The sequence below is a fragment of the Carassius auratus genome, unplaced genomic scaffold (assembly GCF_003368295.1).
Source record: "Carassius auratus strain Wakin unplaced genomic scaffold, ASM336829v1 scaf_tig00040563, whole genome shotgun sequence".
Classification (NCBI taxonomy): domain Eukaryota; kingdom Metazoa; phylum Chordata; class Actinopteri; order Cypriniformes; family Cyprinidae; genus Carassius; species Carassius auratus.
In genome coordinates this window covers 41,511-66,876 of record NW_020526599.1, presented here as the reverse complement: position 1 = coordinate 66,876, position 25,366 = coordinate 41,511, and the positions used below count along the sequence as shown (strand labels likewise).

Genomic DNA, 25,366 nt, shown 5'->3' with positions numbered 1-25,366 from the left:
AGAAGCCAGAAGCGGAAGTAAACAGCAGCCATTTCAAGCGACCATTATGCGACTTCTAATTTCTTTCTTTGGATAGATATTCCTTGTACGTTTCTGCCTCATTTAATCGTCGTAATCAGTCGTAAATCTCAGATGTAATTAAGGCGTTTCCCTTTTCTTTTTTAAGCCTCTTTTTTTGTTATTTACGCGTGTCACTCGGTTTTGGGTCGGCTCAGAGCGACAAACTCAACCCAGATTCAACGAACAGAATATATATGTAAAGTTATAGGCTATATATTCCCATCGATGATGTCTATTAAACTCAGATTTTACAGCAACAAGCAGATCACGATGTTGCTCTTGCTGTTCGTTTTGTTTGTGGACGGTAAGTTTATGCTTTTATCTACTTTCGTTTTCGGAATGCTTTCGGAAAAAAAAATAGCTTTCATATTTACAGTTTATATTGGGAATTAAATGTCAGTAACGTTACATAAGAAAATATGCCATGATTAAAAAGTGTGAGGAGGGGTAAATGCGATTGTTTTTGATAGCATGCATGGTGTACAGTTTGTGACGATAGATGTATAAAGTTTGTTTCATATTCGCACATTCACACTTTTCCGCGTTCAATAACTTTATAATAAAATGCAGGGCTCCCAACTTTTGAGTTCAACTTGGAGTGAGAATTGCTTCTCTGATAAGAACCGGAAGATGCTTTTCATCAAATTATATTCAGATCTATATCTTTCCTCCTGTAGTCACTGATGAACCAGTAAACATTGCAGAAAAGATACCATGCCAAGAGTCTTTTGACTTAATGTTCATTAGTTTCAGTGACATTTATTCCTTCATTCGTATTCAGTTTTTGTTTTTTTGTTTTTTAACTTAAATCCTTTTTTAGTCTGTTTTTAGTAGGGCTGATCCAGTCACGATCGGCCGATCGTTAATGCGCATCTCGTCAGTAAAGCCGGTTACTAATGAACATTTTAGTCAAAAGACTCTTGGCATGGTATCTTTTCTGCAATGTTTACACATTTGTAAAAAATGTCTCATCTTACCCTGCTGAGTTTTTTAGGGCTGGTCCGATCACCATTTTTGAGCTTCGAAGCTTCGGTTTTAATTTACAGCGAATATTCAAAGTTTCGGAGGGAGGGACTGAACATATTCTCCTCTCAACACCGTGTCTACACTGGATGTGAGCAGCTCAGTGCGACAAGATACAATACAACCATATAGAATAATAGAATAGAATAATACAATAAAGTAATGCTGTCTAGACTGGATGCAGCGCACGGCTTACCAATTACCAACGATTTTCAACGTCTCTTTTGGACGTTTTTATAACCAGTTATATGTATAAAACTATAAATTTATGTTATTTAAATATCTGTAACACAAAGTATTTATGTGTGGTTGAAAAGAGTGTTGCTCTTTCTGGATCAGATGCAGCATGAATGATTCATTAACATGGGCAACAACAAAACGTGCTTCTAACGCTCCACTGACACTTGCGATGTAAAACAGTCGTAGTAGACATAGCTGAATAGTTAATTATGCAGCTCTAATGTAACCTGCAAAGTGTTTTGCGAGGATATCATCACGTTCTCGCGAGACCATCCGTTGTAACCACTGTTAAATTTTGTAAGGGATATTTTCATGTTTTGTATCTTATGGTGTGTATTTGTAAAAATGATGAGGCTATGTTTTTAGCACACATCACATAATGCTGTGCTTTTCAAGACACTTCAGTAGACCTTTAATTTTACCTGTTTTGTCAGTGTTAAAATTATTTTTAATATATCAGTAATAGAGTATGACAGGCTTTTACTTTAGTCTTTATCACTTTATGAAAAAGAAGCAAAACAAAATGTTTACTTTCAGGAGCTGTCTCGTATAGGCTTGTAGTTATCTGTCTCTTGTCTGGAGACTCAATTATGTAACAAATATAATGTCTAATATAACCTGCCAATATAAAACCAAATTTACCCAAGTGTAAAAAGCCTGTATTTTTCAAGGAATGGAGATCGAAAGTAATTTGGGTATTGCCCGGTTTTTAGGTGATAATGAAAATGTGTTGCTAAATGGAGAGTTTTGCGAGGAATTCCAATGCAGTGTACTGTTAATGTTTATAACAGAATAATAACAGCTGTTCCCGTTGCTTTGAGATTAATAGATAAACAAGATAATTTTGCACCGCCAAGTTTCCCCAGAATTGAGATTTCCTTAGAAGTTTACATTTTTGTGAGGAAAATGTACACAAATAGAGTTACTAGAAATGTTTTTTGACGGGATCATTAGCCAAATCCTATCAGATGGGAATCATACGTGATTAAAGATTTTGATAAGGATGGAATTTTAGAAAGTCTCTTCCCCTTCCTACTAAGGATAAAGAGATCGGCTTTAAGATTCAAAATTAGATTTGTCCTGCCAATGAATTTTTAAGATTTAAATTTATTTTGATGTGTGTGTGTGTCTGTGTATATATAGAGAATTTGTGTGTGTGTGTGTGTGTGTGTGTGTGTGTGTGTGTGTGTGTGTGTGTGTGTGTGTGTGTGTGTGTGTGTGTGTGTGTGTGTGTGTGTGTGAAACAAGTATTGATACTTCAGATGTTGTTTAATTCCTACCCTTTAATGTAAAGGTAGTCAGGTTTGGTATTTTTCTTGAAAACCAAAAGTTTGAATATATTTATTTCATGTCATGTCTTGGGAAGCTTTTTTGTTCACAAGAGCAGAATCTGCAGATGGTTTCACTCTAAACCCAATTATAAATTAAACTCTTGGAGGTTGAACTTTTTTTTTTTTTTCCTCTGGCTGATGCTGATATTTAGAAACCAGGGCAGCTGATGGCCAAAATATGATGCTGATTTTTTTTTGGTTGATATGTGTGGCTGATTTTCTTTTTCTTTTTTCCCTCTTCACCTCATAAAGTACAGATTGAGTAAATGATTATTGGAGGGTACAGATAGTAGTAGTAGTAGTACCCTAAATCATAGTACAGTACATGGCTCAAAACTAAAGCACCTTCTCAAAACAGTTCTGAAGGACGTTTGCTTGTTTGTTAACAGACACTGGTGTTCCCCACAGACTTAAGGGGTGGTCACACTGCACTTTTCGTTCCATTGACTTCCAATCATACGCATGCAAATGCATCAGACCGGAAACTCAAGCTCATGCGAAATACTTCTGCATTTCACTGCGTTCCAAAGTTCAAGTTTGGTGAACTCTGACCTGGGAATTCACATCATGTAAAGACATGACTACCAGTAGAAGATCGATACATCACTGCGTGATCTCTCTGTAGAGAAATAAAGAAATGAAGAAAGCGCTAATTTTAGCCATAGCGCACTGTCCTATTTTATATAATGAATAATTAAAAAGATTATATATAAAAGAAGAAGCTGCATGGTTCGCAGTGTTGACAGAAACAGTAACAGGTGGTACATTTAAATGAGGACACGTTTTGTAATTTTTTTTATTGCTTACTGTGTATATACATTTATATATAGAGAGACCAAGAGTACAATATAATAAGATGCTTTCGACGCCATCACAAAAGACAGTACAAGCACAGATTAAACCATGTTGTGATAACTGAGGGGAAACCATTATATCCAACTCCCGCCCATATTCACAGCGGTGTCAGAAAAACTTCACATTCAATGTCTAGTGTGACCGCCCCGTGACCAATGAAGTTCAATGTCTAGTGTGACCGCCCCGTGACCAATGAAGTTCAATGTCTAGTGTGACCGCCCCGTGACCAATGAAGTTCAATGTCTAGTGTGACCGCCCCGTGACCAATGAAGTTCAATGTCTAGTGTGACCGCCCCGTGACCAATGAAGTTCAATGTCTAGTGTGACCGCCCCGTGACCAATGAAGTTCAATGTCTAGTGTGACCGCCCCGTGACCAATGAAGTTCAATGTCTAGTGTGACCGCCCCGTGACCAATGAAGTGTGACCGGCCTGTAACCAATGAAGTTCAATGTCTAGTGTGACCGCCCCGTGACCAATGAAGTGTGACCGCCCCGTGACCAATGAAGTTCAATGTCTAGTGTGACCGCCCCGTGACCAATGAAGTGTGACCGCCCCGTGACCAATGAAGTTCAATGTCTAGTGTGACCGCCCCGTGACCAATGAAGTTCAATGTCTAGTGTGACCGCCCCGTGACCAATGAAGTGTGACCGCCCCGTGACCAATGAAGTTCAATGTCTAGTGTGACCGCCCCGTGACCAATGACAGTGGGAGGCACTGTTGGAGCGGAGATCCCCGCTAATGGCTGTAATCAAACAAGTGTTGCCCTCACAAAAGATACTTAATCAGACATTACAGGAAAGATGAAATAAAAATGACATAGAAGCTTTTCTGAAGATGGTCGGTTCTTTTCATATTAGGGCTGTCACGATATTAGATTATTGTGGCCATACAAATTCACAATATCGATATATAACGGTATGTGTAGAAAACTTGAGGAATCAGCCAAATTAATTTTGACTTAGTTTTTATTTTTAGCGTAATGAACATTAAGATACTGATAAACACGGTACGTGCATTTTCACTTCTTCTTCTTCTTCTTCTTCTTCTTCTTCTTTTCTTCTTCTTCAGGTCACAGCTGTACTGAAATTAAATCAAAAGGATCATACAAATATATATATATATATATATATATATATATATATATATATATATATATATATATATATATGATCCTTTTGATTTAATTTCCTACTACTTTTCTTCTTCTTGAATGAAGGTTTTTGAAACCTTTCCTTGCCAAAGACCCCCAAGCATTTCACTTGCATAAAGAAATTTGACTTTCAGTCAGCAATCCTATTTTCTATACATTTTAATATTAAATATCATGCATCTGTCTGTAAAACCTTTTTTATTGAATATGTATTTATTTGTCTGTAATATGAGTGTACTTTGTGTTGTATTTGCAGTAAAGACAAATACAGCTTTATTCAAGATGCAGTCAGTAAAACAAGGTTTAATTGTTTGTGCATTCTAGCCTCCAGAGCCGGACAGTACATTTACTTCAGTACAGTACTTAAGTACAATTTGGAGGGATCTGTACTTTACTTGAGTATCATTTTTAGGGAGTACATATGACTTTACTCAAGTACATTTAAAAGGCAAATATTGTACTCTTTACTCTACATTTCTATCCATAACCGTGAGTACCCGTTACTTCTTCGGCCCCGTCCACACGGAGACGGAGCTTACCCCAATCCGATCTTTTTTTCCCTTGTCTCAAGAAATATCCGCGTCCACACGAAACCACAAAACGATACATACAACAAGTATACATGCCAGACCAGCATGTGGCGCTGTAATTCTGCCACAGAGATGCACTTAAAACGGAGAAGACATGGACAATGCTCATAAACCTTGTGAGTGGTACACAAACGAACCTGGAACAATACATTTATTAATCTGTGTTTAAGGGTTAGTTCACCCAATAATCTAAATTGTCATTAATAACTCACCCTCATGTCGTTCTAAACCCGTGAGACCTCTGTTCATCTTCAGAACACAGTTTAAGATATTTTAGATTTAGTCCGAGAGCTCTCAGTCCCTCCATTGAAGCTGTGTGTACGGTCTACTGTCCATGTCCAGAAAGGTAAGAAAAACATCATCAAAGTAGTCCATGTGACATCAGAGGGTCAGTTAGAATTTTTTGAAGCATTGAAAATACATTTTGTTCCAAAAATAGCAGAAACTACGACTTTATTCAGCATTGTCTTCTCTTCCGTGTCTGTTGTGAGAGAGAGTTTAAAACAAAGCAGTTTGTGATATCCGGTTCGCAAACGAATCATTCGATGTAACCGGATCTTTTTGAACCAGTTCACAAAATCGAACTGAAACGTTTTAAATGGTTCGCGTCTCCATAATGAAGCCTCTTCTCTTAAACTCTGCGGACCCGGTACCGGGTCCAAAAAAAGCATGCAAAATGTTGGTGTTTCATTTGCAAAGCCTTCCTTATATGGTATCAGCCCATATATGGGTTCATTTGAAAGCTTAAGTGTGTTTTCTTTACAAAGAATACCATTAATTGGGTTTTTTTGATACATAAAGTAGTCAAATTAAGCTAAGAAATATATCCCCCCCCCCCATAAATTTCCGTCTAACGATTGCGAATAATTTTTCATAAGAATGTGTATTTAAAATATTTTTCACAAAACAGTCAAGTCATATATCACAAGAAAGCTCTCATTCTCAGGAACATTTTATTGTGTGACAATCACAGATCGAATGATCTTCAACAGAATCGCGATGTAGAATTTCTCACCTCATTGCAAATTATTATTTATCCATATTAGCACCGCTTCAGTCAGCCGCAAAAATACCTATATACTCGATAGAATCTTTTAGATTAGAATCTCTTCTTTCAAACAAGACAATTTTTACATTTCTGTGTGCTTCCATTGGTAAGATATAAAGCGTTTTATACAAGTGCGCACATACAGGAACAAAGGGCTGTGAGAGAGACCCGCTTTCCAACTCATATGATGTGCCTAAGCGGCTTTCTTCTGCTATGTCTATCTGATCTCTTTTGTGAAGCACTATTTGTCCCATCAGCTGTCAGTCAGAGCCGTGTGCTCCACTCAGAGGTTCTATAATTGACACCTCTGCGTAACAGCGGGGGGAGGGAGTGGACAGTGAGTGACCATTTCCTTTTGAACCGGCGAAGCGCTGGCCGATGGGATATTGTGTTCTCGGCTGCTTCTAAACTAAGAACACGCGAGGGAAAACTACAAGCGGACGCGTCGCATGGATTATCAATGCATAATAATCATACTACAAGTTATGGATGACCACCGTCACCGTGGAGAGGACAGGACGCGTATCTGGTGAAGTTATACGCTTGTTTGTTACTTTTATATATTTGATTCTTTATTTTGAAGCGTGGAAGCTCCGCTAACAATAAGCTAAACTGTTTATTGACATAAATGTACAGTATTTGATGCATCTCAGTGAAGGTACAGTAAACAGTACAGTACTGGGTGGATGAACATAAATTTGTTTGTTGACACTCCGAAGGTCGTGTACAAGCTTCGGGGAGCGGATTTAGTGCTGATAATGAGTCAAAACACACAGACACGATGCTAGAAGATGAAATATTATAGATGATTAAGACAGGTAATATCTCCCAATCATTACACCAAACAGAATAGACATAAATGAAATGATATGAAGCTGGAGATTGTGGATTCTATTTTAGATTATGATAGACCAGATATATTTAATAATTTGATGCATTTTGCTAGTTTTCAGTTTGACTTATCCTCTTTCAAAGACTGTTCAGAAAACACACACACAAAAAAAGCACATTGTATTGAGATGGTTCATCATATGTGAAACAACATAAATGATACTATTTGTCACAAACAGCAGCTTTTTATGTGACTTCTGAGTGTTTTCTGTAAAATAATATACAGATATCACATTATTCCATACTGCAGGTATGTAAAGGAACCCTTTATATTTATGTAGGCGGAAATTGTATAAAAAAATGGTATTATTGCTTCCTTCAGTTGGAATGGAATAACTTTTGCATAGATTAGGATAGAAAGAAATTTCCTTTTTCTTCTATTAGCTGACATGTGCTGGAAACACATTAAATAGGTCTGAAGTTGCTTGGCCCTTCATTGCCTGAGCTATACTATTTCAAACTTCAGTTTATACAAATAAAATAAAAAAGTACCTTGTTTTTTTCCCTATTTATTATAACACACACAGCATATATTGTCATTTTTATAAATTTTAAAGAGCCACACAGATGGGAAATCAAAAATTACCTTTTATTACAGTGTATGATGTAGCTGTCCATCAGTGTAAACAATGTGCATATAATTAAACCAAAAAGTACACGATTTATAAAGTTATTGGCTTCTAAAGTAAGGAGTCGACTCTGAATCGCTGAAACGAGTCGTTATAGATTTCAAATCTTTTGCCCATCTCTATGTACGTCACTAGGAGCACTTTGCATAATAATCTCCGCCTACCGTCTTGAGAGAAACTGACCTCTGACGTGCCACACCCTCCCACCCCAACACACAGACGCTCTGGTTGGTGTGAGAGCATCATGTCGAGGAGACGGTGTGTTTTACTTTCACTGCCAAAGAATGAAGATCAGAAGAACCAATGGCTAAAATTCATTTTCACCACATTACCAGAGCAGTACAACAAATCCCTTTTGTTGTGTTCACAACATTTCACTGATGACTGCTTTTCTAAACTCGGTGAGTACAGCGGGATTTTCAAAGTGTTTGGCCATAAAAGAAGATTCATTACCAACTTTATTTAGACCAACAAGCATCTCCGAATCACAACGCGAAGTATGATTATGAAGTTATGTGTCTGTTTTCTCCCGAGCGTCTTATCAGTATGTGTGCTGTCTGCAACCTGTCTGCGCTGTTCGTCATGTACAAAAACGTCATTAAAATTAAGTGTAACTCTGTGAATACTCAACGAAGAGACATGAGAGAGATATCTATAGAAAGCTTGACATGTGTACTTTAAAACTAAACAAGTGCTGCCGAAAACAGATATTCTGTGATAAAGTAATCCATATGAAAACAACGCGATGTCCATTTTTCACGTCTCCCTTCATTATATCTAAAGTGACCACGCCCCCGCGCTGAAAGCGCTATTCAGATTCAAACTGAAGCGCGCGGCTTGAATACACACACACAGAAGAAAAAGCAGCGAGACTTCAAGTTTTTTATTTTACTGTTTGCTTCGTGGTGAGAGGAATAAGACAAAATTCACCCCAAGCAGATGCTAACGAATAGTTAACCGTGGAGGTGTGTGCGGAACAACCAATCAAAACTGACTATGTCAGTTGACCAAGCAGATCACAGTATGCTACCGAAAGGTGGGGTTTAAGGAAACTGAATCTTTTGAACAGCTTCGCGTGAACCGTTTGGGGATCTCTGAGAATTGAGGTAATTTTAAAATGATATTTTGACAAAATGATAATGTTTTTTAACCTTGGATGGATTTAAACCTAATGTACAGGACTTATAAACAGTGATAGGAAGCTTAGAATTTTCATCTTACTGGCTCTTTAACGGAGTTTTATGTAATTTCCAAGGGTTTCCTTTAAAATGATACCAAATATCGGTGTTTACACCATTGCAGGAAAGAATGGGAAGCTTTTTAAATTAGGTAGGAAAATGGAAAACGGAAATCCCCATAATAGCATTTGAGCTTAAGAGTTTAATTTATTTTAAATCTCAAGTCAGGTTCTTTCGCAATGATTTTTTAAATGAGAGACGACGCGTTTACGTCACCCACAAAGCAGAAGGAGACACAATCAATGCGTTCGAAATCTCATACTGCAAGGAGCCAGCAGTGTTTTGATTTGAGGGAAAACTTAAAGAGAATGTCGTGGCTTTTGTCCATTGCAAGATAGAGCTGGCATACCACAACTAGGGCCCTATGATTTCCGCGATGCAGAAAACGCGGAGGGAATTGCGGAATCCAGTCATAAAATCGTAATTCACAGTTTAAAGTGGAATGGCAGGGAATTTGCCAAATATTGAATGAATTAATCAAAAATAGCTCATTGCACTTACATCAAATCACGATATGGACTAATATCTGTAAATATTAAGCCGGAACAGTCAATTTAAATATGAATCCTGCATGTTCTGCGTGTGTCTGTTAATGAATGGAGCAGAAGCGCGTCTTCCTTTATCAAACACACGGAAGCGCTCGTGACGCTCCGGTGAATTCAGCGTCTGCTGTCTCACTAAATAAGACGAGAACACATGAAAAACATCTCCAGAACTGCTCTGACAGTCACTTCATGAGCATTTGACCGTTTGATTTGAGTAAAACTAGCGTCACATCACATACACAGAACTGTAAAGGTACGTCAACCCGCCAAAATAAAAGTTTAGTTTAAAGACAAGTATTTGCCAGAGATGTATTACTATTGTTCAGCAGAATGTACATAGCCTACTACTAAAATAAAAAATCAAACAATTTTTTTTAAGGTTTAAATCACACAACATTTCTTCCATATTTTATTTTTAATAGTAAATCCCCTTTTTTACCAAAAAGTTAAGACTAAAGGCAAGACTCGGGCTGATGATGTCATCATTTCAGAAAATATGTGGATTCACCGTCCAAACAAAAACGCAAAGATGGCGTTTTCAAATTTATCCAATCTGGGACCCCGTTTAAAAAAACCCACCAGTTTCACTCTTCCCAAACGGCAGATCCGTGTGGACGAAACGCCTATCCAATAAAAGATTTGTGTATATTCACAGTAATGCGTCTCCATGTGGACGGAAAAAATTTGGACATTTGTTGTTTCCCTTTCAAACGTGAATGGATTGTGCAGGCGCCTCTGATTGGGACAGCCTATCAGCAATCACATTCAGCTTTCTGCCTAAGACTTCATGACATTTGATTGAATTGAAGTACAGTACACACACAGTTGTGAGTTGTCACACACAGATTGTGTGTGTGAGAATGTTATTCAGTTGGAAGTATTTTCTCCTGTCTTTACCTGTGTGTCAATTTGAGAGGAAGGGGCTTGATACTGTCACTCAAATGAGCTGAATTAAATTTTCTTTTCTTTGTACACTGACCTAAACACAGATGATCAGCTGATTGATTGATTCTTTAATCATTGTTATTTTCTCTTCTATCCTGCGTGTATAACACGGTCAGGTTCAGAGGTGAGTCTGAACATTTCTATATTGCCTTCTTTGCTGGTTTAGGTTTATTTGATTGATGAAAAACAGAGAGACTCACATGTACACACAATTGTTAGCTGAATTTTCTTTTCTGATACACATTAATGTAAGCTGAGCATTTGCTTTGATGTTCTTGAGTATGCGGTGTGTTTAACACAGTCAAGTTCAAATGTGGGCGCAAAAAATCAATTTAAGCTCTAGCAGATGTCAGAGCGTTGCCATTGTGCTGTGCCTTGTGGGCAAGTGAGAAATGTTAAATAAAGAAACATGGTAAAAGGATGAAAATGACTTGATTTTACTGTCAATTCCTTTTACATTCTCCAAGGTATTAACATTACCATTGGTCATAACTCCATGTAGGATGTTTCTGTACATAAATGTAAGCACTGTGGTAGTAGTAATGCACTATTTACAAAATGTATTCATGATACTCAAGTACTTTTAAAACAAGTACTTCTACTTCAGTAGACATCTGACTGTAGTACTTTTACTTGTACTTGAGTAAAGTTTAGCAAGGGGTATCTGTACTTTTACTCAAGTAATGAAGCTGTGTACTCTGTCCGCCTCTGCTTGCCTCACAAGTTCATCTTATTCAAATATTTATTGAACTTTTAAAAACTTATGTTTTTATTTTTTACTGGCAGAGTAGAAAGTGAAGCGATTTGTTTTGAAACAACCACTTCACAAGAAGTATTTGTGTGTGTGTGTGTGTGTGTGTGTGTGTGTAGTGCAGGAAATGTTCAGAGCTGTTGTACAGTGTATGTTGCAGGTGTTCAAAGATCATGATACACATCTTTTACTATTCTCTCTCTCAGCTGTCCTTTCATGCAAAAGCAAGTAGATCATAAATAACTAAGTGAGATTTATAGCTCTTCAGCTGTGTACTGTAGTAATGTGGATCAAACTGATTTAAACACTAAAACAGTTATTGTGTATTGTCCTGTATACAGTTGTTTTTCTTCTTGACAAACTCTTCAGTAATAATGTTGATTGATCAGTAATCACACAATGATTTCTGTTGAATCTGTTTCGTGAGGTTACAGGTGTGGTATCAGTTTAATCTATCCCTGTGAACTCTTCTTCTTCTTCTTCTTCTTTCAGGTGTGTCTGGTGCAGAGACTGATATATCAGTGATGGAGGGAGATTCCGTCACTCTACACACCAATCTTACTCAAATACTCAACGATCAAACCATACTGTGGAGTTTCGGACCTGAACGCTCTGTAATATCTGAAATAACAAGACGGAACGATCACACCTCAGTTTCTTTCACTGATGATGAGGGATTCAGAGACAGATTACAGGTGGAACAAATCACTGGCTCTCTCACCATCAGAAACACCAGAATCAGACACGATGGACAATATCAACTAATCATCTCTAGAAGAGGAACTGAACCTACATACAAGACATTTCATGTTACTGTCCAACGTGAGTATTTACCTTTCTTTCTTTCTTTCTTTCTTTCTTTCTTTCTTTCTTTCTTTCGGGAAGGGGGCAGTATTGTTAGTACAGGTTGAAATTATAAGTGTGAAACATTGTTTTAGAAAAGGTTAAAAGTGGACTTGGTTTGGTCATTAAAACAAACCTTAAAGAAATATAACCCAGGATTATGTGCAGTGTTAAAAACTGATGTGTTAAATTTTGATTTGTGAAATTCATTTCGTGAAGGTCCCATGATGTGGATTATTTTCTATTTTTAAATGTTTTTTTTTTGTTTTTTGTTTTTTTATCTTTGCTGAGGTGTACTTGTTAGTATGATTTTTACATTTAGAAATAAAAGTTTGTCCAAGAAATTATTGCGATAAACGATTCTAGGACTAGTTTCAACTAATATAATGATAATGGCATAAAAACGCAGGTACACATTTTCAAAGATCAATAAACTTTTTTATTTTATTTTATGGCAGTTTCAGAGCAAGAAATACCAACATGTTGACTTTGTGGACAGGTGGAGTGAAGTCACAGTCGGTGTCAGTGATGGAGGGAGAATTTGTCACTCTAAACATTGATGAATCTCTAATACACAGAGATGATCTGATGCTGTGGATGTTTGGAGATAACGTTTTTTTTAAATGCGTTTTATTTGTCTTTATTTCATAAATAAATCTTGTAGCAGAGTTACAGCAAGGGTTTTTCGGTGGTGGTAATCCATTACTGAAATGTCCTTGTTGTAACGGATATCGCAGCTGATGGATGCTTAGCAATGACAGACGCCTCAGGAGCGCAACTGCACGAGCGCTTTGGAAAGAAGGAGAAAAGTGCGTGCGTGCGTGTGTGTTAACTGGGCACGCTGACACACAGACATATTTAGCTGAGCAAGCCAAATAAAGAGAGCGAAAAAAGGCCCTTCCCAAAGCTGTTCACTCTAGCGAGACGTTATCTCTTTATTCCCGGGACATCTGTGCTTTGGAGAGAGTGTTTTCTGCCACGGGCTGTACACAGGCTGCGCTCAAGATTAACCCCACATCACATCAAGACATGCTACATTATTTAAATAAAAATAGAAAAAAATCATTGTGGCTGAAAAAATTATCGAGCTACTTTTTTAAATTTATTGTGCGATTAATTGATTTATTGACTATCGCGACAGCCCTAGTCATTGCAACGCATTTTCTCTCACAAAATGCTTTCACTACAACTAACAGCAAACACAATATCGACATGAATACAGTAAGGCCTGTTTCACACATACTCCATCTGCAGTGCATATGCCTTAACGGATTCCAGCGTTCATACTGCACGCGGTTGCGGTCCGTCAGTGCGTTCCAGGGGAATTGGGATTGCTTGTAATAAAGTTCTAAATGCAAAAGGCATGAGAACCGACTGTTTCTGTCAGTGGTGTTTTAATTTTAAATATTTGCAATATCCTAACAAGAAAAGTAGGCTACAATGTTAAGTTAAAATGTGTTGCCACTTGCTTGAGCACCTTATACAAACCTAAAAGTCAAATGCATGAATATGTTGTTTATATTTGAGTTCAAACTAATGTGTATGATTATGAAATATTGTTACTCTTCTGTGATAAGTCACAATGCCGATAATATATTTATTTATTTATTTATTTATTTATTTAAGATGATTTGAAATATAAAATAATGAACAAATGTTGTGTCTGTGGACTAAACAGCCGCAGATCAGTAGCGGACTGCAAACCCGTCCTGTGTAAAGCACAAGGAGTCTGTGCTGCTTCTGTACCACAGATGTCTGACTTGCCTTGCTTTGCTTCTGTCAAGTAAACAGCAGCTTTAATTTTCTTTTCAACTTAACTTCTACTGCAAACCACCGCCCACTCTCACTCACAGCAAAGGTAAAACCACCCACTCCCGCAGATTTTGCATTGGGTCCCTCGGGAGCCCAAACCCAATGCAGCCCTCTAATACACAGCATGCACGATACAAGGAAATGGTCTGTAATATCATCACTTTGAGGTACAATATCTATAGCAGTAAGATCGATTCCATGCGATAAAATTAAATGTAGTGTATGATTAAAACGATGAGTGGGCCCGGTGACATTTTGCTTGACTCCAAAAGAGTTTATTAGGTCAGTAAACGCAAGTCCTAATGCATCATTTGTTTTATCAACATGAATATTAAAATCTCCCATGATTAGAGCTTTATCAGCTGTAACCAGAAGGTCTGAGGTTTTGTAAGTTAAGTCTCTCTGAGAATCTGTTTGTGTGTGTTCTCCAGGTGTGATCAGTGGGACAGGTGGAGTGAAGTCACAGTCAGTGATGGAGGGAGAATCTGTCACTCTAAACCCTGATGAATCTCTAATACACAGAGATGATCTGATGCTGTGGAGGTTTGTAGATGAAGACATCCTCCTGGCTACAGTTGATGCAGAGACTAAAGAGATCTCTTTATACGATGCTGAAGAGAGATTCAGAGACAGACTGGAGCTGGATCAGACTGGATCTCTGACCATCAGGAACACCAGAACCACAGACTCTGGACTCTATCAACTACTGATCCGAGGCAGAGAGAGCTCACAGCTGTTCATTCTCACTGTCAAACGTGAGTAACTGAGTCTTCAGACAACTGTTTTATAATGGGATGACATGCACTTAACACTTTAGGTTAGAAAATAATAGATGACATGAAATTCACAGTACTTCCTCGTACAAATAGATTTTTGACATTTACATAAAGACCCTTTTTGAGTAACTGGAGCAAAAGTTTTCACTTGATCAAATTCTGATCATGTTTGTTATTTTGATTAGTGATCACACAAATATAGTCTGATTTAATTACACAAATAACCACACATAACCCAAGTCAGCTGTCTATAACAGAGGAAAATAATGCTCCAAAAACCATAACTATTATACTTTAGATATCATGTCAACACCTTTTTATCGAGATATTGAAAAGATGAAGTATTTTCTGATGTGTGCAGTGTTTGTTATAGATCAGACACACATTCACACTAATGACTGTCTCTGTTTATCCTCACAGGAACAGATCTGTCTCCAGGTGCTGTAGCAGCGATTGTTATTACTGTTCTGATTCTAGCCGTTGCTACTACTGGTGTTGGAGTGATTTACTATTGCCGCAAGATCTCTGAAATACAAAAACAACCGTGTAAGTATTACAGCTGATACAGCAAGACAAACAACACTGAGCTTTATTGTGCTTTAGTAGAATTTGAATACATAGTGTGATTTCTCACTCAACATTTCTATTTTAAGCATACCGTATTTTCCGCACTATAAGGTGCACTTAAAAGCCTTGAGTTTTAAAAAAAACGACCTTATAATCAGGCGCTCAGTCAAAATGGTGACATTCCCTTTAGCACAGCTCCATCTAGTGAAACGCAAACCCAGTAAAACGTTTGACTGCAGTATCTTCTATTCTATGTGCATTATAATCTGGTGCGACCTATATATGAAAACAGATCTGAAATAGGTCATTCATTGAAGGTGCGCCTTATAATCCTGTGCGCCTTATAGTGCGGAAAATACAGTAAGTTCGCACGTCATGATTTTGCTGAGTTAGATGTGTTCCTAGGTCAACATATTTTGTTGACCATGGAACAACATTTTACTCAAAAAATGTAGTCTTGAACATATTCCTACACCTAAACCTAACCTTAACCATGAGTAATCCCTAAAATCAGAGGAAATGATAGATTAATGACACTGATGTACAAGCACCAAACAGTGATTTTAAGCATAAACTACACTAAATCTATAAACTTGTTCTTCAAATCTGATTGGTTAATCACAATGTTGTTCCAGGGTCAACAAAGATGTCCCAAGAACATGTCTCACTTGGTAAAATCAGGTTCTGCGGTAAGTTCTGTTTGTATCTGATGCAGTAATTAATGAAGTGTGATTGTGTAGTATTGAGCTGAATTACATTAATACACTAATTACTGAATATTAATCTCTTTAAAAGGCTGAATTTAAGATCTGCATTTGATTAGATCTGTTTGTTCATGTAGTTTTGTTCTTTTCTAGTCTAAAATCACAGTCCTGCTGTGCTTTGGTCTTTTGTTCTGTTGTATCTGGGCTGCTGGAGTCTTTCATATCTCTTCACACACGTGTGGGTGTGGGTGTGTGTGTGTGTGTGTGTCACTGTGTGTGTGTGGTGTGTGGGTGTGTGTGTGTGTGTGTGTGTGTGTGTGTGTGTGTGTGTGTGGCGTCATTCATCTGCTTCAATTAAAACATCACAGACTATTACAGTTTTTCTCAAATGTTAAAACACATTTCACAACGTTTCCTCCATGTTTCCCAATGTCTAAACACAACACCGTTTTCTAAAGCGACATAAACACAACCACAACTTCTCACTTCAAAACTCAAACTGTCACACCAAAAGAGCAGCTCGAAGCTTTCAAAAAATGTAAACACTATACACATCATTACACACTACAGCAAAACAATTGAAAACACAATGCTCAATTTGTGAGAAGGTTCTTTGTTTCATAACTGCCAATGCATATTTTTAGAAACTTTACAGTAATGGATGTTCTTAGATCTCTGCAGAGGATTAGGCATTTAGATTTGTGAGTTTCATATGAAGAAATTCTGCATGTACACTACTGTAACACAACTCAATGCAAAAACAGAATCTATTGCACACAACAGTACTCTTGGAAACATTATCAGGGTGTGAAGTTTTTTTATTTACTCTATTTACACCACAATCACTGTGCGGCATCATGTCGCTGAGCTGCATCGGGCCACATCACCTCATCCACATCGCTGGCTATATATTATCTCTTGCCAGGCACCATGGGAAAAATGCCCTGGAATGGCGAATCCATCCTTGGAAGGCCTCCACTGGGATGTCAACACAGGCCACCTCCATTGCCCTTAGGAGGTTCTCCATAGTGTATGGTTGTCTGTCATAAACCTTCCATCTCCACAATGAGAAGAACTCCTCTATAGGGTTCAGGAAAGGGGAGTAAGGTGGCAGACAGACGTTTAAAAAGTGGTTACTGTTGGTGGTGAACCACTCTCTGATTTGGTTTGTTTTGTGGAAGCGTACATTGTCCCAAATGATCACATAAATGTGATGTGCGGGCCCAGGATGGTGTTGTTGGCGGTCCAAGAGGACCCCCCCCCCCCCAACCCGTTGGCAAGGAACCTCAGTGATGGCTCTTTGGCCAATGATGTTATGGCCTCTTTGCCTTCGTTTCTGCAGGTTGAAGCCAGCATCATCCAGTAAGAGGTACTCATGAGGTCTGGCCATCGCGTCCAACTGTAATATCCTCTGTGAAAATGTGAAAGTGCACAAGTGTTCAGAACAACAGTCAGTCAGGTAGCACAGTATTGTCCAGAAGTAATGTAGGCCACTGAGCAACACAGTATGTCCACTAAGTGTACTGTGAACGAACATGGATGTATACTTACTTGCACATACTCGTAATGTAGGTCTTTGTGTCGCGCAGAGTTGCGCTCAAAGGGAACCCTATAGATCTGTTTCATCCGCATCTTTTGGCGCCTGAGAACTCTATTGTCTATTGTGGCCGAGCTGACATCATCAATGCTCTCAAAGTTGACATTATCGGCAATGACTTTGTCTCTGATCTCCCGGAGTCTGTTGAGGTTGCTCTCACGAACCATATCCACAATGAGGGTTTCTTGTGCCGCTGTAAATATGGCAACCATCCCACCTCTATGTGGCATTCTTTCAACTCTAAAGAAAGAAACATGTGTTGTCAATTGACATGTTTTACAATACAGTAACAGCTGATTTGAAACCAATGGACTACTTTCACAGGCTTGTAAAATTGTATTGTGACAAAGAAAGCAATAGAGTACAATAGCTGTTGTGTTGTCTGAATGCCCTGATAATGTTGGCCATGGTGAACCTATTCAGGTTTGGACGGACTCGTAGTCCTGCTTCAGCCATTGTCATGCCATGGTCAATGACTGTTGCTCGCATCTCATCCGTAATGATGGTGCGAGGTTGTCTTGCTCTCCCTCCTGGACCTTCTCCTCTTCCTTGTTGGCTTGTTCCTCTTCCCCCCTGATTTGAACTCCTCTTCCTCGTTGGCCTGCTCCTCTTCCTCTGATTTGAACTCCTCTTCCTCGTTGGCCTGCTCCTCTTCCTCCTCTGATTTGAACTCCTCTTCCTCGTTGCCCTGCTCCTCTTCCTCCTCTGATTTGAACTCCTCTCCCTCGTTGCCCTGCTCCTCTTCCTCTGATTTGAACTCCTCTTCCTCGTTGCCCTGCTCCTCTTCCTCCTCTGATTTGAACTCCTCTTCCTCGTTGGCCTGCTCCTCTTCCTCCTCTGATTTGAACTCCTCTTCCTCGTTGGCCTGCTCATCTTCCTCCTCTGATTTGAACTCCTCTTCCTCGTTGGCCTGCTCCTCTTCCTCTGATTTGAACTCCTCTTCCTCGTTGGCCTGCTCCTCTTCCTCCTCTGATTTGAGCTCCTCTTCCTCGTTGCCCTGCTCCTCTTCCTCCTCTGATTTGAACTCCTCTCCCTCGTTGCCCTGCTCCTCTTCCTCTGATTTGAACTCCTCTCCCTCGTTGGCCTGCTCCTCTTCCTCCTCTGATTTGAACTCCTCTTCCTCGTTGGCCTGCTCCTCTTCCTCCTCTGATTTGAACTCCTCTTCCTCGTTGGCCTGCTCCTCTTCCTCCTCTGATTTGAACTCCTCTCCCTCGTTGGCCTGCTCCTCTTCCTCTGATTTGAACTCCTCTTCCTCGTTGCCCTGCTCCTCTTCCTCCTCTGATTTGAACTCCTCTTCCTCGTTGGCCTGCTCCTCTTCCTCCTCTGATTTGAACTCCTCTTCCTCGTTGGCCTGCTCCTCTTCCTCCTCTGATTTGAACTCCTCTTCCTCGTTGGCCTGCTCCTCTTCCTCCTCTGATTTGAACTCCTCTCCCTCGTTGGCCTGCTCCTCTTCCTGATCTGATTTGAACTCCTCTCCCTCGTTGGCCTGCTCCTCTTCCTCCTCTGATTTGAACTCCTCTCCCTCGTTGGCCTGCTCCTCTTCCTCCTCTGATTTGAACTCCTCTTCCTCGTTGGCCTGCTCCTCTTCCTCCTCTGATTTGAACTCCTCTTCCTCGTTGGCCTGCTTCTCTTCCTCCTCTGATTTGAACTCCTCTTCCTCGTTGGCCTGCTCCTCTTCCTCCTCTGATTTGAACTCCTCTTCCTCGTTGGCCTGCTCCTCTTCCTCCTCTGATTTGAACTCCTCTTTCTCGTTGGCCTGCTCCTCTTCCTCCTCTGATTTGAACTCCTCTTCCTCGTTGCCCTGCTCCTCTTCCTCTGATTTGAACTCCTCTTTCTCGTTGGCCTGCTCCTCTTCCTCCTCTGATTTGAACTCCTCTTCCTCGTTGCCCTGCTCCTCTTCCTCTGATTTGAACTCCTCTTCCTCGTTGGCCTGCTCCTCTTCCTCCTCTGATTTGAACTCCTCTTCCTCGTTGGCCTGCTCCTCTTCCTCCTCTGATTTGAACTCCTCTTCCTCGTTGGCCTGCTCCTCTTCCTCCTCTGATTTGAACTCCTCTTCCTCGTTGGCCTGCTCCTCTTCCTCCTCTGATTTGAACTCCTCTTCCTCGTTGGCCTGCTCCTCTTCCTCCTCTGATTTGAACTCCTCTTCCTCGTTGGCCTGCTCCTCTTCCTCCTCTGATTTGAACTCCTCTCCCTCGTTGCCCTGCTCCTCTTCCTCCTCTGATTTGAGCTCCTCTCCCTCGTTGCCCTGCTCCTCTTCCTCCTCTGATTTGAACTCCTCTTCCTCGTTGGCCTGCTCCTCTTCCTCCTCTGATTTGAACTCCTCTTCCTCGTTGGCCTGCTCCTCTTCCTCCTCTGATTTGAACTCCTCTTTCTCGTTGGCCTGCTCCTCTTCCTCCTCTGATTTGAACTCCTCTTCCTCGTTGCCCTGCTCCTCTTCCTCTGATTTGAACTCCTCTTCCTCGTTGGCCTGCTCCTCTTCCTCCTCTGATTTGAACTCCTCTTCCTCGTTGGCCTGCTCCTCTTCCTCCTCTGATTTGAACTCCTCTCCCTCGTTGGCCTGCTCCTCTTCCTCCTCTGATTTGAACTCCTCTTCCTCGTTGGCCTGCTCCTCTTCCTCCTCTGATTTGAACTCCTCTTCCTCGTTGGCCTGCACCTCTTCCTCCTCTGATTTGAACTCCTCTTCCTCGTTGGCCTGCTCCTCTTCCTCCTCTGATTTGAACTCCTCTTTCTCGTTGGCCTGCTCCTCTTCCTCCTCTGATTTGAACTCCTCTCCCTCGTTGGTCTGCTCCTCTTCCTCCTCTGATTTGAACTCCTCTCCCTCGTTGCCCTGCTCCTCTTCCTCCTCTGATTTGAGCTCCTCTCCCTCGTTGCCCTGCTCCTCTTCCTCCTCTGATTTGAGCTCCTCTCCCCTTGTTGGCCTGCTCCTCTTCCTCCTCTGATTTGAGCTCCTCTCCCCTTGTTGGCCTGCTCCTCTTCCTCCTCTGATTTGAGCTCCTCTTCCTCCTCTGATTTGAGCTCCTCTCCCTTGTTGGCCTGCTCCTCTTCCTCCTCTGATTTGAGCTCCTCTCCCCTTGTTGGCCTGCTCCTCTTCCTCCTCTGATTTGAGCTCCTCTCCCCTTGTTGGCCTGCTCCTCTTCCTCCTCTGATTTGAGCTCCTCTTCCTCCTCTGATTTGAGCTCCTCTCCCTTGTTGGCCTGCTCCTCTTCCTCCTCTGATTTGAGCTCCTCTCCCCTTGTTGGCCTGCTCCTCTTCCTCCTCTGATTTGAGCTCCTCTCCCCTTGTTGGCCTGCTCCTCTTCCTCCTCTGATTTGAGCTCCTCTCCCCTTGTTGGCCTGCTCCTCTTCCTCCTCTGATTTGAACTCCTCTTCCTCGTTGGCCTGCTCCTCTTCTTCCATGGCCAGCTCTTCTCCCTCCTCTGACTCGAATTCCTCTTCCCCTGACTCTGCCTTCATCCATTGTGTTTGTTTGAATCTTCAGCAAACTGTGCACTCTGAACTTGCTTTTATACATGTGGTCACAGCATTAGTAACAAGTGTCTTTAATTTTGAGTTGTTGTGTGCAATGAATGATGCCAGGTGTGTTCTTTGTGTTCAAATATTGCTGACTGTGGCAAGCATTTTGCATCACATGAGCTTTCATTTGAGAATATGAGCAGAGTTCTTTTGCAACTTGTGTTTAAGCAAAAAAAAAAAAAAAAGTGTTAAGATTTATGAGAACGGAGGATTGTGTTTTGTGAATTGTGTCTTCATGTGAAATGTGTTTATGATATTGGAAAATAATGGCTAGATTTAATAAATGTGTTTAGACAACTGGTCATTTGGTTTAGAGGATTGGCATTTGTGATTTAGCATTTGAGAAAAACTGTAACACAGAAACTCAAGAACATGATCTGGAGAGAGTGCTTGTACTGTAAATTACACTCATGTGTCTCCGCATATCTGGTCAGTTAGTATTAGTATTTATTCTTATGAAGGAATAGTTTATTATAAAATATACATTGTCTTCATTTATCCACCTTCATGTCACTGCAGATGTGTATGACTTTATTTATTTTGTCAAATACAAAATAAGATATCTGGATAATATCATGGAGCTAATCAGAATACAGCAACAGTTTTCAGAGATATGTCTGTCAAACTACTTTAAGTATGAGTAAGAGTCATGTGATGTTTGTGTGAGAACAGACAGAAATATGAGTTATTATTCAATGATCATCTTCCTCTTCACTACAGATCTGAAATACAACACTGAGCTACAAACATGACAGAGGGAATTAATTAACTCAATATATTTAATAGATGAACTCCGCACACGTGTTTGAGTTTGAAAAATAATATTTGAGAATTACAGGCAAGGTTTTCAGCAAGCAAACAGTTAAACTGAACACGGCTGTTTTTTTTTTTTTTTTTTTTTTTTTTTTTTTTTTTTTTGGTGTGGTAAATGTTTATTAACCAATCTAATTAATGTAAAAACATGTAACATTATAGTAAACAGTTCTAAGTCTTCAGGTAAAGGTCATCCAGGAGATGAAGTGATTATTAGAAGCACACATATGAAGAAACACACACTATCCTCTCGATATTAAATGATTCTGTTTCATGTTTGTTTGCTAACTGTAATAATCTCCTCATTTCTCTGTTTCTGTGTGCTGCTGACAGAGTCAGTGACTGAGGGAGATCCTGTCACTCTGAAGCCTAATAATAAAATAAATAAAGGTGATGTGATCCAGTGGATGTTTGGAGAAGGAAAGCAGCGGACTGTCATAGCTGAAATCAGAGGAAAGACTGGAAAGGTCTTTATATATGAGCATACTGCTGATGGGAGATTCAGAGACAGACTGGAGCTGGATCAGACTGGATCCCTGACCATCAGGAACAGCAGAACCACAGACTCTGGACTCTATCAACTACAGATCAGAGACAGAAGTGGGGCTTCAGTCCAGATATTTTTTGTCACGGTCAACGGTGAGCAGCTCAAATCAGTATAATAATGATCACAGATCTCCAGTGGCAGTTATTACCCATAATCCTGCTCTTCTGCAGGGAATTGAGATTAAACTGCTTAATGTTCAGACTCCATTCAGAGTTTGAGATCCAGGGCTTTTATTTAGATCAGCAATCTGTATAAAGTTCACTTGGATTTACAGTTTTGTCTTTGAGCTATTAAATCTGAAGTAGAGACAGTAATTATAAAATTTCTGTTCAAGACATCAGTGAACCATCTCCATTTCATTTCTAACTCTGATGTTCTCGTGAACACACTTGATCTAAAGACAGATCTGTCTGTTTCTCTGTTTCTGTGCGCTGCTGACAGGGTCAGCGATTACGGGAGAAGATATCACTAGGTCTAATGATAAAATGATGTTTGAAGGTGACAATCTGCTCCGGAGCACCAGAACTGAACACTCTGGACCCTCTATGCTATATGACATCGAATCCAGAAGTGTCAATGGTGAGTAGCTCAAGTTAGTATAATAATGATCACAGATCTCCAGTGGCAGTTATTACCCATAATTCTGTTCTTCTGCAGGGAATTCAGATTAAACTGCTTAATGTTCAGACCCCATTCAGAGTTAATGAGATCCAGGGCTTTTATTTAGATCAGCAATCTGTATAAAGTTCACTTGGATTTACAGTTTTGTCTTTGAGTTATTAAATCTGAAGTAGAGACAGTAATATAAAGTTTCTGTTCAAGACATCAGTGAACCATCTCCATTTCATTTCAAACTCCGATGTTCTCGTGAACACACTTGATCTAAAGACAGATCTGGCTCTGTTTTTCTCTGTTTCTTTGTGCTGCTGTGACAGAGAATGTGGAGGAGAAACCAGTAGAAGAAGGAGGTTCTGTCACTCTAAAGCCTGATAGTGAAAAACAAAGGTATGATCTGATGCTGTGGACATTTGGAGATCAAAACAGTCTCATAGCTTACATCAGAGCAGGGACTGGAGAGACGTATGATGATGGTGCTGGTGAGAGATTCAGAGACCGACTGGAGCTGGATGAGATGGCTGGATCTCTGACCATCACAAACATATTACTTCAACACACTGGACTCTATAAACTACAGATCATCAGCAGCAGCGGAGGGACCTTGACAAAGAAGTTCAGGGTATCCATTCAAAGTAAGGAACTGTCTTCAGTTATGTTTAACATGTACTCGAGTGTAAGAGTGATGCTGTGAATGAACAGTCCTACTCTGAACTCAGTTTAACAGGAAAAGGTGCTCATTATAGTGTGTTAACTGTGACATTCATTTTGCGTTTTCCTCAATTTATCCAGTTTCTTCAAATGATGACTTAATGCAGAGCGAACATTAACATACCAATAAAGTTGAAATAATTTACCTGCATTTATAAACATTGGATGTGTATAAAAGCATATCATTTTGTTGTAGAATATTATAGTTATTAATGTCCTGTCACAGAATGAATACAGTGGCAGATCCTGGACAATATAAGCATCGGTCTAGAGCTCACAGAGACGTGAGGCTTTCAGACACGACTTCCTTCCTTCAGATTAAAACAAAAAGACTTTAAATTAAACAGCAGCTGTCCTGAGAAAAAATAAACTTTATATTTCAGTTAAATTAAATGTGAGCCAAAATCATCACAATTAAAAGAGCCAAAGACTTAGACTGCTTTAGTTTGTGTGCAGTGAATTATTTAATACATGAGTTTCACAATTTGAGTTGTATTACTGAAATTAACTTTTTCATGACGTTCTGATTTATTGAGATGCACCTATAGTCATAAATCCTTGACATTAGTTGTTTAGTTTGCATCTCATATATACATCAAAACCCAGAGCAGTACCTCTTCTCAGTTTTTAATTAGTTGGTGTGTCTCTGTATTTTTCTTCAGATTCCTCAGTAAAGCCAGATAATGAATCAGAGACTGTAGAGATGTCACTGCTGGGTGAAAAAGTTCCTGATGCAGTGAATGAGCAAGAGAGGAGAAGATCACTTTAACAACACAAGACCCGCCCACTGCTGTCCTGTCAATCACTCTGACATCATCAACACATGCTCCTGAGACTTCTGTGTGTCCAGACTCTGTCCAGTGAAAGTCAGAGATGAATCTGTGTTGAGCTGTTAAAGCTGCACACAAGAAGCTTCACATTACCTGTTATTATTAGTTTGACTCTCACAGATCTGGGTTTGTGTAATTGCAGACGCTGAGTGTCATATGTGCTTTTATAAGACGTTTTATCACAGCAGTATTTCTCTAAGCTCTGCATGTGTTGTTTTTATATAAGTAACTCCAGTATCAGATTAATGGTCTGTCTCCAAATCTTCTTCTCCTTCTCCTTCTTCCTCTTCTTCTTCTCCTTCTATTCTCCTACTCCTTCTTTTTCTACTTCTTCTTCTCCTTCTATTCTTCTCCTTCTTCTTCTCCTTCTTCTATTCTCCTACTTCTTCTTCCTCTTCTTTCTCTTCCTCTTCTTCTCCTTCTTCTCCTCCTCCTTCTTCTTCGTGTGTATAGTGTCTTTGTGTTCAAGCTGAAGCTCCTGCAATGAGTCTCATTGCTCTTATAACAAAACAGATGGAAAACTCTTTTGTTCAGTTCTAGTAGTGATATGATACAGTGTGTTTTATTAAATCTGCTTGATGATTAATGTTCATGTAAGATATTAATATTCGCTGATCTTATATCTGATCATTTCTGTCCTCTAGTGGACTAACACTGATACAGTTTTTGCTTCATAACAACTGTTTAACAATATACTTCACCATTGAATAAGAGTGATATAATCTTAATAAACAATAAAAGT

General features: G+C 39.7%; 1 protein-coding gene across 1 annotated transcript; it reads left to right on the top strand.

Moving 5' to 3' along the window:
• Nucleotides 1-25,366, top strand: LOC113084784 (uncharacterized). The gene is made up of 9 exons (XM_026254951.1): nt 1-364; nt 11,790-12,119; nt 14,384-14,707; nt 15,149-15,274; nt 15,931-15,984; nt 22,255-22,560; nt 22,910-23,047; nt 23,404-23,718; nt 24,457-25,366. Exons 1-9 carry the CDS (start codon nt 286-288, stop codon nt 24,561-24,563), a joined length of 1,779 nt encoding a protein of 592 aa, XP_026110736.1. The 5' UTR covers nt 1-285; the 3' UTR covers nt 24,564-25,366.

Coding starts and splice junctions, on each gene's coding strand:
- LOC113084784 (XM_026254951.1), top strand. CDS start 286: ATGATGTCTATTAAACTCAGATTTTACAGCAACAAGCAGATCACGATG. Junction 365..11,789: donor GTTCGTTTTGTTTGTGGACG/GTAAGTTTATGC, acceptor TTCTTCTTTCAG/GTGTGTCTGGTGCAGAGACT. Junction 23,048..23,403: donor CGAATCCAGAAGTGTCAATG/GTGAGTAGCTCA, acceptor CTGCTGTGACAG/AGAATGTGGAGGAGAAACCA.